Genomic DNA, 18,282 nt, shown 5'->3' with positions numbered 1-18,282 from the left:
ATATCGTTGTAGTCAATGTTGATACATTAAGGAATCGATTCAAACATTTTTTTAATTTAAAAAATACAAAGTTTTGAAAATAAACTATTTAAGTAATAATATATTAATTTATCTATTGTACAGAAGACGGAAGGAGGCCTGTGCCCAACAGTGGTGGCAGGATGATTAATGATGATGAGTGATGAGAAGCCAAGGACGCTATCAAAAATACCCGCTTAACTTTGAAAATGAGAGGGCAATGTGCTAATAAATTGAATTGACTAGGCAATAATGCCTAATCAATTTATTATGTTCTTCATGTTATTAGGCAGACTAAGAGACAGAACAATTAAATCAGGTTTTGTCACTATACATTGACAGAACTTAACACAAACTTTTGTGTTAAGTTCTGTCAATGATAAATATAGTAAAAGTGCGATAGTTAACAATTCAGCTAGCAAAATCCATATACTAAAACCAAAGATTAAATCGTATCCCTCGACAAAAACAGTACCGAATTTCTGTAAAACTGAGTCCACATAGTGTTATCGTTATCGCACCTACCCTTACCTTGTAAATCTTGTGCTCACAGGCGGATGTATAACATAACCATTGGACCAACATCACCACCCAATGAATTCCCTACTTTCAATTACAATATATGTATATTTATTTAGTAACGCTTTTTATGTATTAATTTTTATTGAGTGCAGTATAATACAAGAAAATTATGATTTGTTTCTATTCTAGTTACTAAATTATCATATAGGTACATAGTACATACAATATAATCAAAGGAGATGAATTCGAATATTTCAATCGATATTTAGACAGTACCAAGCGGTAACAGCACTAGTTATATAGTCTGACAGTTCTGACAGTTACTTACCAAAAAGTTTGAAATGTATACGAACGAAAACGGTAACAAGCCAACGGATCCAAAACAATCGAATGCTTATAAAAATATAGGTGGAAATTAGTGATATTCCGTAAAGAAATTAGTGCACAATGTCTACAAGGTCTGGGAGACGTAAGTAATGTGCTTAATCAACTTACAAGTATGTTATAATAAGTGGGGTGGTATCCTAGTGGGTAGATGTAATGTAAACAAATTATTTATTTGAATTTTCAGGTATACACGGCTTAGCTCCCGAGTCCGAGGTGCAGGCTGAAGCTGAGCCGATTGCTAAAAGTGTTAAAAAGACCCGTAGCAAACGTTTGAAAAACAATATCGAGGTTTTGGAGATGACTGTGTCCAAGTCTAAAAAACGCAATAACTATGTTAGTTATCCTTCCGACGAGGACTCTCAGGCCGGGACCGAGCTTTATAAAGACAACCAAAATGAGCCCGTTCGTGGTTTGCGAAAAAATGCCTTGAAGGAGCAGAATTTAAATATTACTAGTACAGAAACTGTTGATGTTGTTGACAATCACAAACCAATGCGACTGACGCGCAGGACTAAGAGATTTGTGGAAGATGAGCCAGATCAGAATGCTGAGAAGGAAGCTCCTGTCACTGATACACATGAAGAAAAAAAGGTTAAGAGAAATAAGAAAAAGAAATTCAAACAAAAAGCGATTAATGAGAATAATGTTCAAGTTTCAAAGAAGTCTAAGAGAAAGAAGAAATCTGATGGGGAAGTTAAGAATAGTACTCCAAATATATCTATTGATTCATTCCACAGTGCTGCAGGCAGCCCTGTGCATGATGCAGTTGTCAGCATCTTGAATACTACATTTGAGAAATCATCTGAGAAAAAGCAAAATAATGGCACAATTGTTCCCATTCGAATGAGTGATAGGAAGAGGCAAAGTGTAACTCAAATTGACATCACTTCAAATCTTAATGTATCAATTCCAAAGGTAAATACTCCAAATAAAAGAGTTTCAAGACAGAACAGCACTTTTGAAATAACTGATGTTGAAACTGTGCCTACAAAGTCGAACCATGCAAATAATAGAGTAACTCGAAGAAGCAGTACTTTTGACATGACCGAAGTGGAATCTGTGACAAACAGCACATTTGATGAAGAAAAACGCGGTTCTAGCATCAGGAATGAGACATTTAATGCTGGGAGTTCTATAACAAAACATTCTAATGCAAACTCAACTTTTGACAAGAATAAATCTGGCACTCCTAACAAATTGAATACAACTTTTGATAAGGAAAGCCAAAGGAAGTCTCTACATCGAAATTCCATAGCACCAGAAACACCCATGAATGGTACATATGACAAAGATGAGCAAAAGTCCGATATATTAAATTCAACTTTTGACAAGGATACAAAGTTAAACACCACATTTGACAAAGAAAAAGACAAATCACACTCAACCAAATCCTCTTTGGTCACTTCCGATGACACCGGTAATTTGACATTTGACAAGTCTGACGAAAGAATAAGCATAACTAGTGATGACTCGAGGATAGAGAATACTACGCCAGTGCTTATTGAGAGTAGTTTGGACGAATCTCGAATAAATACTTCAGGAAATAAGAAACAAAGCCCAAAAGTGCCTATTCCGACACCATTGAAAAGAGAAGGCACATTTACCAAAGATTGTCCCGAAGTTGAATCGAAAACTTCTATTGAAAGTGAGTTAAGAACTCCAACGAAACGTGCGTCAATTGCGACACCTGGGTCTACTCCTTTTCCGTTTCTGAAGAATGGCCAGAAAGAGAAAGCAATGTTGAATATAACTCGGTCTATCGAGAAGTCTCGCCGGTCGCTGTCTGTGGACATTGACCCGGCTCCGAGGCTGACCCGTGTGATGTTCTGCAGTCCGGTCAATAACCCAGTGGTAGTGGCACAGCAGAAGAGGAAGGTCATAAAGTCGAATTTGAAAGGGTCCAACAAGAGCTTTGTGTTCGAAGAAACTGGTGAGTGTCAAAGATTGTTTTATCTAAATTAAAAACTTCACACATCATGGTTGAGAATCTCTGAACAGATATTTACCTCTATGTAAGTTGCAGCGTCCCCGGAGCGGGGCGCGGGGCGCAAGCGGTCCTACACACAGAGCGACGCGGAGCGCCCGCTGCCGCCCGCCGACCGCCCGCCCAGGCCCAGGCCCAGGCCCAGGCCCAGGCCCAGGGCTTCCGCTAGTAAGTACCATGAAACATAATCGCGTCGAACGTGTCGTCCACATGCTGTCTCTTACCCCCACATATCCCGCACTGTGTAAAGAAAGAGAACGTGTGTTCACAGTGACGTGCTACGTTCTATGTTGCATGGTAGTCCCCAGACCTACCATCAACTTTTATTGGAAAACTTTATCTTTTGAGACCGAACGGAATAATATGTAGATATGTCGCAACCATATGGTTAAAATATCTGGGCTTTAGTCATTCAATTGAATGCCGGCATTTAATAAACAGCCTTCCAATTAACTAAATTAACATCAAATATATAGGAACAAATCACACAGATTGAGTTAGCCCCAAAGTAAGTTCGAATCTTGTGTTATGGGATACTAATTCAACGATACTATATTCTACAACATATACAATATTAGATAAACATCCAAGAACCAGGTCAATCTGAAAAAGATTATTTTCCATTTTGACCTGACCGGGGATCGAACCCGGGCCCTCCAGTGTGGCAGTCCCGCGTGGTGACCATTAGGCCACGGAGGTCATCAAATTCAATGGCTGATTTAACCTACAGATAAAAGTATATAAAGCTACATTACATTTAATAAAGCGCAGCTTAATTTAGCAACCTTAATTCGTCTTAGTATTAAAAATAAACATGATACTACGAATTTGCAAAACATATCAGTTTAGCTCCTATTTTTTTAATTTGGCATCTACTAATATATTATTTTAGATATTTTACACCCATTACGAAGACCAGGCTGACTGTCTTTGCCATATGGTCCATAAAAATATTTTTATGAACATAATTTGTCTGTTTTCCCAAACTGTAATTTATACCTTTCAATCAATGAGTTATAAAATCGATCCATCGACATTAGACGCAACGTAATGCCAGCTATAATTGTCGCGATACAGTTTGCCCAACTTTGCTGGATTCGGTGTACATTGCTGGTTTTTCATCGACGTAAATAAAAGCTTTCATATAAACAATGCAACGACGATAGTGAGAGAGAGTAGACGGCATTATTAATTTTGTTACGTATTGGCGGTAAATTCTTAGCTTACACATATCAGATATGACTGTATGATAAAATACACACATTTTTGTGGCTTCTGATTAAGTTTTACACAGTTAAAAAAAAAAAATTACAGTCTTTTCGAGTGTGTTAATTGCTAACACTGGTGAATTTATTTAAGTCGCCTAAGGCATCGGAGATGACTATTACGAATATCTACCATAATCAATTGCATAAGGGTTTATTTTAAATTATTTTATGTCTCAGAACGTCACGTCTAGTGACAATCAATTGCATAAGGGTTTTTTTAAATTATTTTATGTCTCAGAACGTCACGTCTAGTGACAATCAATTGCATAAGGGTTTTTTTAAAATTATGTCTCGGAACGTCCGAATATCATGACAGAGAGGGATTGACGGAAAAATTCTGCAATTATTGCCCGCACTGGGCATCGAACCCAACTCTAGTTCGAGTTAAAAAGGTCCAGTAAAAAAGGTTCACTGCGCCTGCAGAAAACTTTCAATAATCACGTGAACCATCAATATAATCTGCGATAACAATCGATAAAATATGATAAAGTAAAAATAAATAACTGGTAATAAAACAATTAATTGATCAAACAAATAAGAAATTTTTATTATCGTCGTTTACTAGTAAAATTGATTACATTATTAACAACGCCTGTGCCTCTTGAGTATAAATATTTAATTTCGATAATATAAGCTTAAATTCTGGGGCGGGAACACACGCCACATGTATAAGAGAGTCACTCAGCTGCGTGTCCTCCCCCCTATAATTGGTCCACTCCGTTATCCTCCCGTGGATGTACGAGGCGACTAAGGGACACATGACCCTGGCAGCTTGGGCAACAATAATATTCCGAACGAGAGTTGACGTCAGGCAGGTGGCCGGTTCTGAAATCACAGCCGAAACTTAAAAATGGTTTATATTGTAGGCTGAACCCGGCCTCTGCGGCGTCACAGCCCTGAATATAATCAAAGAGAGAGAGAGAGGAAAATATACGATGAATTTATTATTCGATGTCACAAGTTAAAGAGAATAAGTAACAATAACGACTATAGCTCCGAAAATGATATATTATCGACAAGGCCATCGCAATTTGTATTAAAAGCGAAACTATACAAACTTATGTTATACATGACGCTAGAGATATAGCGGGTGTCGTGCGACAGACGACGTTTGAAGAAGTAATTACGTGACATACTGCGGTATGCGGAGATTTTTACTCGACTCCCTAAAAAAGAAGTGCTTATATACGAATCCTGACTAATATTATAAATGCGAAAGTAAGTTTGTTTTTTTGTTTGTTTGTTACCACTTCACGCTTTATCTACTGAACCAATCTTCTGTAGTCTGTCAATGAAGTATGGAGAAGGACCTACCTTTAATCCTGGAAAAATAACTGTTCCCGTGGGAAATTCACGCGGGCGAAGCTGTGGGCAAAAGCTATTATTTTAATATGTGTCATCATCAGATTCTATAGACACGAACGGATTCGAGGATCGTTCTTACATCAACATCGATAACAAGCTTCTCTGCGCCTGTTGAAATAAAATAGCAACGTAATATTAAAGATTTTTTTTAGTTGTCCAAAATTATTATTTCATGTTTATTTATTTCGCTTCACATATTTATACTATTATTATAAAGAGGTAAGCGTTTGTAAGTTTGTATGTTTGAAGCGGGTAATATCCGAAACTACTGAACCGATTTCAAAAATTCTTTCACCACTAGAAAGGTACTTTATTCAAGATTGCTATAGGCTATATTTTATCTCAAAATTCCCACGAGAGCCAAGCCCTGGGCAACATCTAGTACATTATATAATACATCAGGAAATCTTATATTATACACATATTTCTACTTTATATTTTTATTGTATTAGTCTGATTTTATCTAATTTGCTACATGGGTATAATAATATCCTAGAATATTACATAACATACTTATATTTAGAAAATGTTAATAGAAATACAAAAACAAACTGTTATTCTCACAGCGAAACCCAACGAACCAACAACGCCACCCAAGCGCATCCCCACGCCGTCGAAGTCCAAATCAGAATCCAAAGTATCCCGCACCAAGCTGCCGAACTTCGCAGCCCTTCACCAGCGAAGGTTCCAGAAGATGGAGTCCCTAGACGAGTGCCAGGAGAGGAAGGCCAAGCGAGCCAAGCAGCTGCTAACGCCCAGCGCAACTCTTGCGGTGTTGGAGAGAAGCAGTCCCAGAGGTTAGTATTCTCCAGTAGAAGGTTCTAGAAGATGGTGTCTCGAGAGTGCCAGGACAGGAAGGCCAGTATTCTTCTAGAACCTTCTACTGGAGCATTCTCCTGTAGAAAGTTCCAGAAGGGCGTTAGCAAGTCGTCACATTCGCGACTTGCCCCACATAGAATCCCTAGATGTCCCATTCGCGACTTTGGCAACATGTCCTACTTTGATTGGGTGTTGAACCAATTTATTTATTTATTTATTTATTTTCATTTATTTGTCAGAATACAGAATTACAATCAGGTGGTCATGATATATATAGAACATGCATTCTGCCTTGTAGGCGTACAAATATTTAACTGTCAATTAATAAAATTGTCAATAATACTAAAAAATAATAATAATATAATAACAATATCAATAATATCTCAAATTAAATAAAATAAAATCAATTTAAAATTAAAGTGTCAGTAATAACAATGTCAATAAAATAATATCTCAAAACAAATAAAGTCTAATTAAAATGTATATTGAGATTTGATTATACCAAAAACTTTAGTCAGTCAGGTCATGCCTGACCATGGGTTCAGTTGCGAATGTGACGCGGGACGAGTTTAGTTTAGTTTCATGAACTGGTTGGGGCTATTTAAATTGCTACAGTAATTTTGGAAATATGGCGTGTGTTCGTATCTCTGTGCACACATAACAATTCGTAGAATACCTATCATTCTATATTTTTAAACAGTTTTAACAATCGTAGAGCAATCCTGCTGGTTTACGTCCTATCCTTATTCAAATTAATATACTTATTGGAATAGTAGAAGGTTTTAATGTGCTTAGTGTGCATATAAAAAGTAATTATTCAGAGCAAAAGCGAAATATCGAGAGCACTCAGTAATTTTTGTGACAATTGAAATAATAATTTATTGGGTAATAAAATTTGTTGACATTTAAATTATGACATTCTAAACAATATATCCACTTTATTTGAAATTAAAATTTATCTTTTAAAAATAAAAGCAAATAAATATACAAATACTAACTAAACGCTGCGGTGAAGTTTGTTGCGCCTCTTCTTCTTCACTTGTGCTTTGGAAGTCGGCAGTAGACTTGGTTTTAAGAACATTTTTGACGTCAAACGTGATTTATATCATCGTAAATTTAATAGAGAATTTTGAATTTGATGAAACGAAGTCCAGTGAGGCCATTACAGCTCGCGACCGCATGAACCGCACACTATATTAGGAAGGAAAAGCCGAACTGCGCTATAACGTAATTTGAAACAAGGATTCCTATGTTATCACAGGGCGTTGTTTAATCTGTGTAGTTGAATTCTCGTTACTTTTACAATACGTATACGTGCTGTAATTTGCAATGTTAATAAACCTTTACATCAAGGGAAGAAATTTTGTAATCCATATCTATACTCCCATTACAAATATTATAAAGAGAAAAGATTTGTAATAAATAAACTAAAAAACTACTGGGGCGATTTTGATGAAATGTGGCACAGTGATAGACGAAACTTAACTACAACTAAACTATTTTATTATGGTTTTGCCCGAGCGAAGGCGCGGCCGCTAGTGTAGACATATCACTGTTGTCTATAAAACTGATACCGACTAAAGTGACCTTAGTGTATCGAAAAGTATATGTGACGGTCATGACTCAGCTCACTTACTTTTTAAAATTGTTTATATACTTACTCAGCCACTTTATTCCTCGCCAGTTGTTGCCATTTCTTATCGAAGGCCGACAGTTCGTCGGACCATCGCACCTTCGGCTTGCCTTGCGATCTCATCATCCCAGCAGTGGGACTTGAGAGCTACATTAAAAAAAAAAATTACTTATTAAAAAAGTAAATGCATCAAAATCAAATCATTTACTCAAAAATTAGGCGTCATGGACAATTTTTCACGTCATCGAATGATTTTGACAAAGCGTGTTACGAATTTGTTTTCTATCTCCTTACAAACAACGATTATTCCATCAACATTTCAGGGATAGATCAACATCAAGGGATAGAGGAGGATGTGAACAAACCTGATGGAAAGCCAGAAAAGAGGTGGGAGCCTAAAAAAATCGAAGCAAAAATCATCAGGCCGAAAACAGCAGACAGGAAACTTGAAGTGAAAAACAAGGAAGAGAAGAAAGAAACGAAGAATTCAGAAGTTGCCAAGTCCGATGCTACCAAAAGTTTACCCACGTTGGATACTCTGAAGAGGGGGTATACTCGGTTCGGGTTTAAAATGAACATCGGCGTAAATCCGTTTAGCATTCCTAAAACGGATTCCAAGGTTAAGGAGACGAATCCGTTCAGCGTCCCAAAGACTGATGCGAAGGTGAAAGAGTCTAAGAACGGATTAACGAGACGGGTGAGTTTTTCTTTATTTATTTCTTCGAGGTATGATGGCGCGAAAGTATAAAGTCTGCGACATTTAAATAATTACATATTTTTTTCGTAAGTTTTAATATTAATGGCTAAGGGTTGTGGTCATTATCTACGTATACTATTATTATAAAGAGGTAAGCGTTTGTGAGTTTGTATGTTTGATGCGGGTAATCTCCGAAACTACCGAACCGATGTCAAACATTCTTTCATCATTAGATAGGTCCATGTCCAAGATTGCTATAGGCTATATTTTTTCTCAAAATTCCCACGCGAGCGAAGCCCTGGGCAACATCTAGTGTGGAATAAAACAGCGATTTTCTTAGCAATATCCAATAATGGAGTGGTTTGTTTTTGCTTCAATTTATACAAGATGTTCAATTATTATCCATTATAGTGCAGGTGTCCTCACGATGTTTTCATTCGGATGATGGATGATGAAAACTACTATACATGAGTCAGATTGATAATCAAACCCACGAGTAGGATTCGAACGTGAAACTTTTCGGTTCATAGGCGCCATAAGACTTAACCATATAAGACTCCGTTTACAATCTCAACAATATATTAAATTTTGTTTTACAAATATACCAATAATCGGCATTCAGATTTTCTCCGATGTACAGTCGACATCACATCATACTATCCAAATTCGTTGCAAATTCTCCGTTATTACCACAGCATAGAAGTCCGTTAAAAGTAAGTTGACGTGACTGACTGTACAGCCGGTATTTGCTGACAATATCCGAAAGATTTCAAAAGCGACTTCCGTCCAGGTAACCCAGCCATCTCTGACGGGCGCGACCCTCAACCGCAAGGAGGCCGCCAGGCAGCTGGTGATGCGGGAGAAGTCCTTCACCCAGGAGCGGAGGGACCTGAAGAGGAACGAGTCCCGCACTGTCATAAAAGGGGTTCGCACCAACAGAAGATTCGAACTCCAAATGCAGATGAGGAATATCAATTAAGTTTTAAATTATATACCAGGTTCTGTCTACCCCGTAAGCAATACGGACGTGACACGAGTTGGTTTGAAGTTGAAGACCAATCATGTATGTAGACGTATATTATTTGAATGGAAGCGGCTTTAAGCATTTTTCAGTTACCTTAATTATTTTTATGTTAATTAATCCGTGCTAATACTCGCCCCGGCTTCGCTCAAGTAAAACCATAAAAAAATTACACACCTAGACATTCAGGAATCATACTGTCGATTGGTGGCCGTACAAAAATCCGTGTGGTAGTTTCTGATTATATCGCGATCATACAGACAGACGCGTCGGGGACCTTCTATTTATAATACGTAAGGATTATAAATGTGGAAAATTGTTTGTCCTTCTGTCACGTCGTCATTTTTGGTGTGGAGACAGTGCGAGAGCTAGATAGTGGTATTATGCTACTTTTTGTCGCGAGCGAAATCGCGGGCAGCAGGTAATTACACAATGAATAACGTACTAACAAATGTTCATTACAATATATGTTTTTTTTTAACCAGTAGTTTTCCCGCGCAGATTGTAAAAGTAAATCAAGGGAGAGGTCTATTCTATTTTCCTATTTATCTGTTCTGTTATACACGCTAAAGTTCTGAAGAGGACAGATTGTTTTTTACAAAAAATGTACTGAACAGATTTTGATGAAATTTTATACGCAGGTGTGGTAATTGTTACCGCCTGCTAACATAACACGGGGATAACAAATAGGACTTTTAAATGAAACTTCTGGTAGTTTAGTAAACTTTGGTGTATAGTATACATTGAAGAATAAAAAATGTTACTTTTGGTCTTACACATGTTAATTAATTGCAATACAGATGACGAATATAAATATATGCAATTTTTCCAATGTTTAGAACTGTAGTATATTAGTTTAAAATAAGGACTAGTTATTTAGTATCGTGGTTATTCTAAAATGACCGTATTTTTATAGCAAGTTATTTTTCTAACGAATTAACGTTAATTTTAGTAGATATTCCAGGAGTTGGTAACACCAGTATTAACTATAACCATTTTGTTTATGGCAAGTTGTTTTTGTGCCATTTTTATTAAGTTAATATGTAATCATGTACTTTTTTGTAAGTTTAGATTAATATTGTATTTTTGGGCAATTTTTTTTGTCGACTGTACACGGTGGTCGAAATGTGAAGTAAACGTTACAGAAATAGGTTATGTTTGTAACAATCTAAAATAAAAGTTTTGTATAAAGATATGTTATTATTGTTGCAATGCCTTTTACCAAATATTTTGTTCATTAAAAGTCTTGGTCATTTTCTCCGCCGTTCATTAAAAAATGAGCTTTATGGGGTCCTCTGTAGACATAATTTACATTAACAAATAATTATCGAAATGCTCGCTGTCACCTCTCGCCTTGTCAATGTAAATTATGTCTACACTGTACGCTTTAAAGCTTACTTTTCAATGAACTTTTTCTCGCCGGGTGTAAATGTTATAGATAGACGATTCAAACACCGTTGAATTAAATTACGTTCATTGAAATATGAGCTTTATAGCGTCCTCTGAAGACTTATTTTATATTGATGACAATATTTTCTGAAAAACTTTTATTCTGTTGTAATATATTTCACGACCTCAGTGGCGCAGTGGTAAAGTTCTTGCCTCTGAACCGAGAGGTCCCGGGTTCGATCCCCGGTCGGGACATGATTTTTCTGATTGGCTCAGGTCTTGGATGTTTATCTATATAATGTATTTGTTATAAAATATAGTATCGTCGAGTTAGTATCCCATAACACAAGTCCCGAACTTACTTTGGGGCTAGCTCAATCTGTGTTATTTGTCCTAATATACTTATTTTTATTTTATATTATATAGTTTATTTTCAGGATGCAAGTATTTACGACATAATGGGTTAAAATCTTTTATTTGACCTTTCATGTGAATATGATTCTATTCTATGTCGTCTAGAGCTGGGCAAAGGTTTCCCGCGTTTGTCATTGGGGGCTAAAGATCTATATTCTGTTACATAGGTTTTATATATTTTATTGTAATGTACAGTTAAAAGTTACGTGGACCCGTCTCACTCCATTAGCTCCGCCTTAGATGATGACTGAATTTAATTTTTCTACAGATATTTTCTCATAGTCTTCGATTTTCTTTCAGTTAATAGAGACCGTAGACCCGAGTGTTTGATAAAACAATTCATACCTTAAAGAAAAATGGCCTTGACTGACGGACAACGAAGTGATTATATGATTTCCATTCCATTTTTTTCGTTTTAGGTAACCTTAATAATCATACCATCCTCGTCAACAAGTGATTTTATTAGTTCAACGAAAGCTTATTTATGTAACATTAATGTTTGGAATTGTTTCGTTACGTTATTGGCCATTAAATACACATGGATTATAAAATATGGCCGCCCGCAACACCAATAAACATTTTCCGCTGGAATTTGTGCTGTACAGTCAGACACCAGATCAACCTACACACATTCGTCTATTACCGCGGAATAAAGGTCTACGGTTTGGCATGCGGTTGATTGTATAAAAGTCTTTGTATTTTAATATTTTTACATCGTGGTTTGAGGTTGTATTCAAACTATGATGTCGAAATATTAAAATATTCGTAGGTATGTGTGTAGGTTGATGTGGTGTCTGACTGTACAACACAAATTCCAGCGGAATTGAATATATTATATTCAGAATCTGACAAGCGAAGTTAGAAAAAAGGAGACTGTATTTTCTTTTGTCAATACTGAATTAGATATGTTTAGTTTAGTTAGATATGTGTGTTCATAGGGCTACATTTCTTAGGTTTTATTTCACTGCAACATCAAATCAAATATTTTAAACATAATTAGTATTATTTTCTTCATGCGATTCGTTTTCGGGAAACTGTACCTTATTTACTTGGGTTAAATGTCATTCCTACTGCAACGATTAACCATTTTTTTGTACATTTCTACCGCATCACTTGCACCCCGCAAGACAATGTGTATTAAAAATTGAACTTTAAATCGTCCGCAGTAGACATACTTTACATTGATAACACATTAGCGGACTACTCTGAGTCTGCTCTCGTGTTGTCTTTAGAGCTCACTTTTCAGTGAATGTAATCTGGCCGCGTGGGAGCGGTGCGGTAGTGTGTATGATCTGCAATATTACGTAACCTTCTAAAATTTTGTTTGTTCCCGGTTTCTAGATGAACCAACATTTCTATCTAGTTGCTAAGTTTCTAATTCGAATATTTGGAAGGCCGCCAACGCAGCCATATCTCAACGAAACTTCATGAAATAGTGCATACCGGGTACTGAGCCTTCATAGGTATTGGCTAAACGGAGAACCTTCAAAGCTTTTTTGTTGTGTTCAACCTTTAGAAGTCAATATATTATGATATTGGTAACTACTATAACGATTTTTGCGAGCAGTAGCATTAGCATTGTATGCAAATTATATGAAGTATGTATCTGTATAAGTAGTCACACGTAGCAAAAAACTTGATAGATAACAAATTTCAATATGACAGTGACATCAATGTGACAGTGACATTGTTATTTTATTACTCATTTGCAGCTCCTTCAATTCTTCTCAATCTAATTTTGTATTTTATGAAGCAAACCTGTTTAGTTTCACAGCTAATGTTCACTTTAGTGTAATGGCGAATACTAGACAGTTTAATCTAATTTCAGAGTGCATACAAAATGTAAATCACAGCGTGTTGGGCTCATAACCTAATAGCACACTCCGGCATTTATGTTATTGTATACTTACACAGTTCATCATAAAATGGTAATCAAATTTTCAAAATCATAAATTGATCGAGAATGTAAATAAATCTGGTCAAAAGTCCCTTTTTGAAAAACCTACCTTTTCCAACGGAATAGTAACACACTATATTCGCAAATAACACCAAAAACTTCGTCAAGATTAACGCCCTCTGTTGGTCTTAAAGGAGAAGTAAAACACGGGAATGCTACAATCAGATTTATTAATGTCTCAACATAGAAGCACAGTATGTACGTGATCACATCATAATCATACAGGCACACCCGCGCCTCCTCTCCATGTAACAAACTATTCAGTATATGTATGACTAAATAATAACGTAGTCCTAGTTGGAAAGAGGACAAGGGTGAAATCACCAACTGCCAGTTTCGAACGATTACTTTGGGACTCTCGAATCATGAAAAATGTACAAATACAAACCATTCAAGATCTCGTGTTATTTGTTCTATGCCATTTATATGTTGCTTGTATTGAGCAGTTTGAGAGCATGAATTTTTTTTGTTAAAAAGAAAATTTAAAACTTAACATTCATTTTGTACATATTTCTAAATTATAACATCAATCTGCACAATTATTTTTTTTTTTACAAATCATCCGTTCTCACCCTCTTGGATTTCTGGCCCTCTTTCCGACTAAACCCGGGTAATACGCATATTTTTACCCACAAAAGCGCTTTCAACCGATTGCTGCGCTGTAACCCGCATAATCGTTCGAGATCCACAAAGGATGCAGCGTAACAATGACGGCTTAAAGCGCTTGGTATAGCTGACAGCTATGCACGACAGATCATGTCCAGTCGACTGCACATACAATAAAACACAACATAATTAACCACTCACGCCTAGAACTAAAGATTCTTATTGTTCCGAAATGCAAGCTTGACATTCTATAAATTAGCAAATTTAAATGTAACTACAATTCGGAACGATACATTTACTCTAAGAAATACCTATAAAATAAAATCAACCTTAAGTTTTTACATTAAACAAAATTCATTTTGAATCACAGATAAAACAAACCGATAACAAATGACTACCTACTAAAATAATGCGTACCACAATACGGTCTATTGTGGTTTCTCTGTTGTGTGCAGTCAACTGTACCAAAACGATGTATTACAAGCGAAAGATTGAGAAAGATCTTAAAGCGAGTTGTTCGCACAATCTAACGTTTATTTTTTAAAGTCTTATGATATAAATATATCCCTTGTGCTCGGAATACATTATCACCTTCCATTTTGAACAACGTTCATGAAAACAGCGGCGTAATCCAAACTGAGCAATTGATTTGTTCAATCGATGAACTAGTCATATTTATATTTGGGTCAAGACAAAGATTAACCTCATAATGTTTTCTCTTTCATCACGACATATCGTTGTATTAAGTTCCTTCAGTACAACGATAGAACAAATCAATTTAAGAGCGTTGCTAGCACAGAAGGCAGGCGTCATTTTCTTCTATAGTTTGTATATAGCTGGTCCGGCCTCAAGCGCTTGATATTATCTAGGATTAGAGATTACCTACGCTCCATGGAGCGTGACAGCTATTTTTTTTTGTGTTTTTCTTTTTTACACCTTCCCACCTGCGCTAACAACGTCTATAATTAGAATTAGCCGCAAATACACTTGTACTGTACTATTAAACTATGAAGACACCATTCTTTAAATACATCGTTAGGGAAAATAAATATCTCACTCTCAATGAAATGCTTAGCTTTTTCAGTATACAGAAGTTATACAAAATATCGTTTATTTTTGAAGAAATCCATGAGTCGTTTCGGTATTTCGTGTTTGTAGATACTAATAGTGGTGCTTGATTTGATTTTACTGCAATGAAATTAGCAATCAATAGGACCAATTTTTATATGAAATTTTGAAAGTTTTTTTTTTTTTCATTAAAGATACTCAGTTATCAAGTAGAAATTATGTACTTATTTTCATTGCTGCTTCTGATCTATTCTTTAAAGACATAGAGCGCAGTAAAATAGTTGAATACAATAAACGGTCCGGAAAAGCGATCGAGGTGCCGAAACGACCCATAGCGAATTGTCTATGGCCACTGCTGTTCATGTTTGTGCCAGTGTTAATTGACCACGGACCTCGACGGCCTAGATTTTTTTTTACTGAAATAGCTATGTTAATAATACTTCTCTATTCACTATATTAATTTAGTTACACTAGGTACACTACACTTTTGGCAATTTTACAAAAAAGTTAGATTTTGTAGCGGCATTCGAAATGGTGCATTACGCCATTTCCAAGGAGCTTAAACAATGTATGGAGGTTGCGCCGTTCAGTGAGCAGCAAATTTGAAATAACACCATAAATTCTTTCAACAAATGCACTTAGGCCGTATAAAGATATTTCTTTTAGTTAAGTAGTTTTTCTTCTCGGCAATTTGTCCACAAGTTCAAGCTCCTTGGCCATTTCGAAAGTGCGTGAATGTCATGCTTGTAAGGCTGCATTCGCAGTTTGCAGATATGTCGCTTTTCTTTTAACAAATCGTTTGCTAGTGCTTAAAATATTATGATAATAAAAAATAAATTCTAGGATTTTTTTTTCTGACTATGTTACAAGTTTAAAATTATAACAATCGCTGAGGCACCTAAATAGTTGTAACCTAACTACTTAGCACGAGAATTCGAAACTGTATAATTTAGTGGTCGAACGCGGCGTATTCACACAAAAGTAAATTTTTCATCAACACAAATAAAATGTGAATGTTTCAACACTTATCATCTAGAGGGAACAAATTACATTATCTTTACAGTTTTATTTACACAAGAATAATACAAACTTTTACAATCTCAGCCAATTCGAGCTCAGCTGAGCTGACCCTGCACTGAGGGTCCACTTTAGGTCAGCATGAACTGAGGGAATCAAAGAATTAGAATCGATATAATCATTTTATAGCTAATCTTTAATCTCAATGATTATAACGTTGATTTTCCAATATTCTTAAAATTTCGATACCCTGTTTGTGTCGACCTATACACTGGTAGAGTACTAACGATTTGTATTTTTACTAGAAAACAGTACTATACTCGTATTTTACCAATTATTTGCGTGACTGGAGTCACAGAGAGTATGGTTTAATGATCAAGAAGTGTGTTTGGCCTAAAATTCAAAAGTCAACGTTGACAATTAGCACGATTTGTTTTACATCATGAAAAAGGTTTGCCGGTCGATTTATTATTCCGTTCTTTAAAATGCAAATCAGTGTAAAACTTAGCAAGCATACTTAAAATCACATCAAGGCACAATATACGACCTTCTCCAACATGAAATTTTATACGTTTATTATATATTCCGTTATTTTAATTTAACAATTTTTATTTTCATCCTGCTATAATTGATTAATTTGATGGACAGGATAAACGGGTGCAAACTGAACTCAACAGATAAATAAACATGACTGCAATTTTCTACGAGAAGGATTATTATCCTTCTCGTCGTACTCAACGTCAGCACGTATGTGTATTTTATTAAATACACATACGTGCTGACGTTGAGTAGGTGACACGTGTTGATGCAACCAGGAGTTAGTGTCACAACTTTGAATGGGTACGAATTTCTTTATTTAGAGGGATTCAGGAAGCTTGCTTCTCTTAAATCATTTTAAATCTGATCGTATGTTTGTGTCTGCTACGTACGCAGCATCAAATTACAAATATTTTGATTTTAAAACTTGATTTTCGTTGTTTAATGAATTGAATATTCCGATATGTTAGCTACACAACTTCACATCTTACCTAAAAGTTTAAGTACTTCCACCAGTGCAGTGAACCCCTAAAATAAGCGCGAGCGGGCGCGCAATCCCTCTTCCCAAACATTCCATATCTTACAATTCTTACAAGTCAAAATAATACTTTAAGAGAGTGCCGTGTACCCATTGGGCGACAAATGTCATATCCTGCTTTCCTGCTCAGTGAGCGAGAAGCATGATGTGCTCTTAAAATCTTTTTCGTAAATGTTGCCCAGTGAGTACACGTCTAAGTAGACATTAATAATAGCAGAGCTCACACATCACACACATATTAATTTTCTGGACCCGTAAATTAAAAGGAAGGATCTTAACTTGCGACAGTTTTTACTACACTATTGTTCATTTGGTTTCACAGCTTTAATTTCTACACATGATTAGGTAAAATTCATAAAATGCAGAATAACAAAAATATGATGTTGATTTAATATAATTACAACGAAAACACACTATGGTTAGGACATATATTTGGACAGTCATGTAAATAAAAGTTATTATAATAATGATTTAAAAAATCTTCATATATGCTCGTTCTCAATTTCGATTGGCTGTCGGTCACTATCACCAGTCCATAATATCGACGATTTGGTAATACCCTGATAAATAATATAAAATTAAGTAAGAACTGTGGTCGTTAAGTTAAATGTCAACCGAGACGGTAAACGGCAGATAGTAATATGATTATTATTAATGTTTTGGTGCGGTAAACGACAGATATGATATTTGTTTTGTCAAGTATGATGAACCGGACTTATCAAGCGAACTGAAATATCGTAAATTGATCTTTCATGTTTTTAACTAAAAATAGTCATGTCAAAACAGTATTTGTCATGTCATGTATTAAAGACATCTGTACTGCACTGATGTAGAGTTGCAATGCGACATTTTACATGACATTGTTCCTCATCACAATAGGATACTGTGACTATGCTACTACTGTATACTAGAATAAGCGGTGACCTCGGATCCTCTGATGATTTAATTAGTAGTACATACGTGTTAGAAGATGAACGTGGTTAAGATTTCATTTAATCCTCGTGTCTAACCTAATTAATTCGTATCTACGTTGTTTATATTT

At 35.8% G+C, this 18,282-nt stretch overlaps 1 protein-coding gene and 1 long non-coding RNA gene across 7 annotated transcripts; one reads left to right on the top strand and one right to left on the bottom strand.

Moving 5' to 3' along the window:
• The first annotated feature begins 851 nt into the window (after window positions 1–851).
• On the top strand, window positions 852–17,591 carry Mink (Mitotic spindle and nuclear protein). Of its 2 annotated transcripts, none has more exons than XM_053757584.1 (6): window positions 852–1,009; window positions 1,112–2,857; window positions 2,951–3,079; window positions 6,111–6,341; window positions 8,320–8,693; window positions 9,484–17,591. In XM_053757584.1, exons 1-6 carry the CDS (start codon window positions 988–990, stop codon window positions 9,670–9,672), a joined length of 2,691 nt encoding a protein of 896 aa, XP_053613559.1. In that variant the 5' UTR covers window positions 852–987; the 3' UTR covers window positions 9,673–17,591. The 2 variants fall into 2 exon arrangements, with proteins under 2 accessions (XP_053613559.1, XP_053613558.1); XM_053757583.1 differs by having other exon boundaries at window positions 2,945–3,079.
• LOC135309888 (uncharacterized) lies at window positions 5,535–8,209 on the bottom strand. Of its 5 annotated transcripts, none has more exons than XR_010370134.1 (3): window positions 8,025–8,209; window positions 6,109–6,365; window positions 5,535–5,652 (listed from the first exon to the last, which is right to left on the bottom strand). It is a non-coding gene; the product is annotated as an uncharacterized LOC135309888 (long non-coding RNA). The 5 variants fall into 5 exon arrangements; XR_010370133.1 differs by lacking the exon at window positions 8,025–8,209 and adding an exon at window positions 7,711–7,968; XR_010370135.1 differs by lacking the exon at window positions 8,025–8,209 and adding an exon at window positions 7,861–7,935.
• Window positions 17,592–18,282: the final 691 nt, after the last annotated feature.

This window comes from Plodia interpunctella, chromosome 17 (genome assembly GCF_027563975.2).
Source record: "Plodia interpunctella isolate USDA-ARS_2022_Savannah chromosome 17, ilPloInte3.2, whole genome shotgun sequence".
Lineage (NCBI taxonomy): Eukaryota > Metazoa > Arthropoda > Insecta > Lepidoptera > Pyralidae > Plodia > Plodia interpunctella.
The sequence above is the reverse complement of the archived record's forward strand: the minus strand, read 5'-3'. Positions and strand labels throughout refer to the sequence as shown.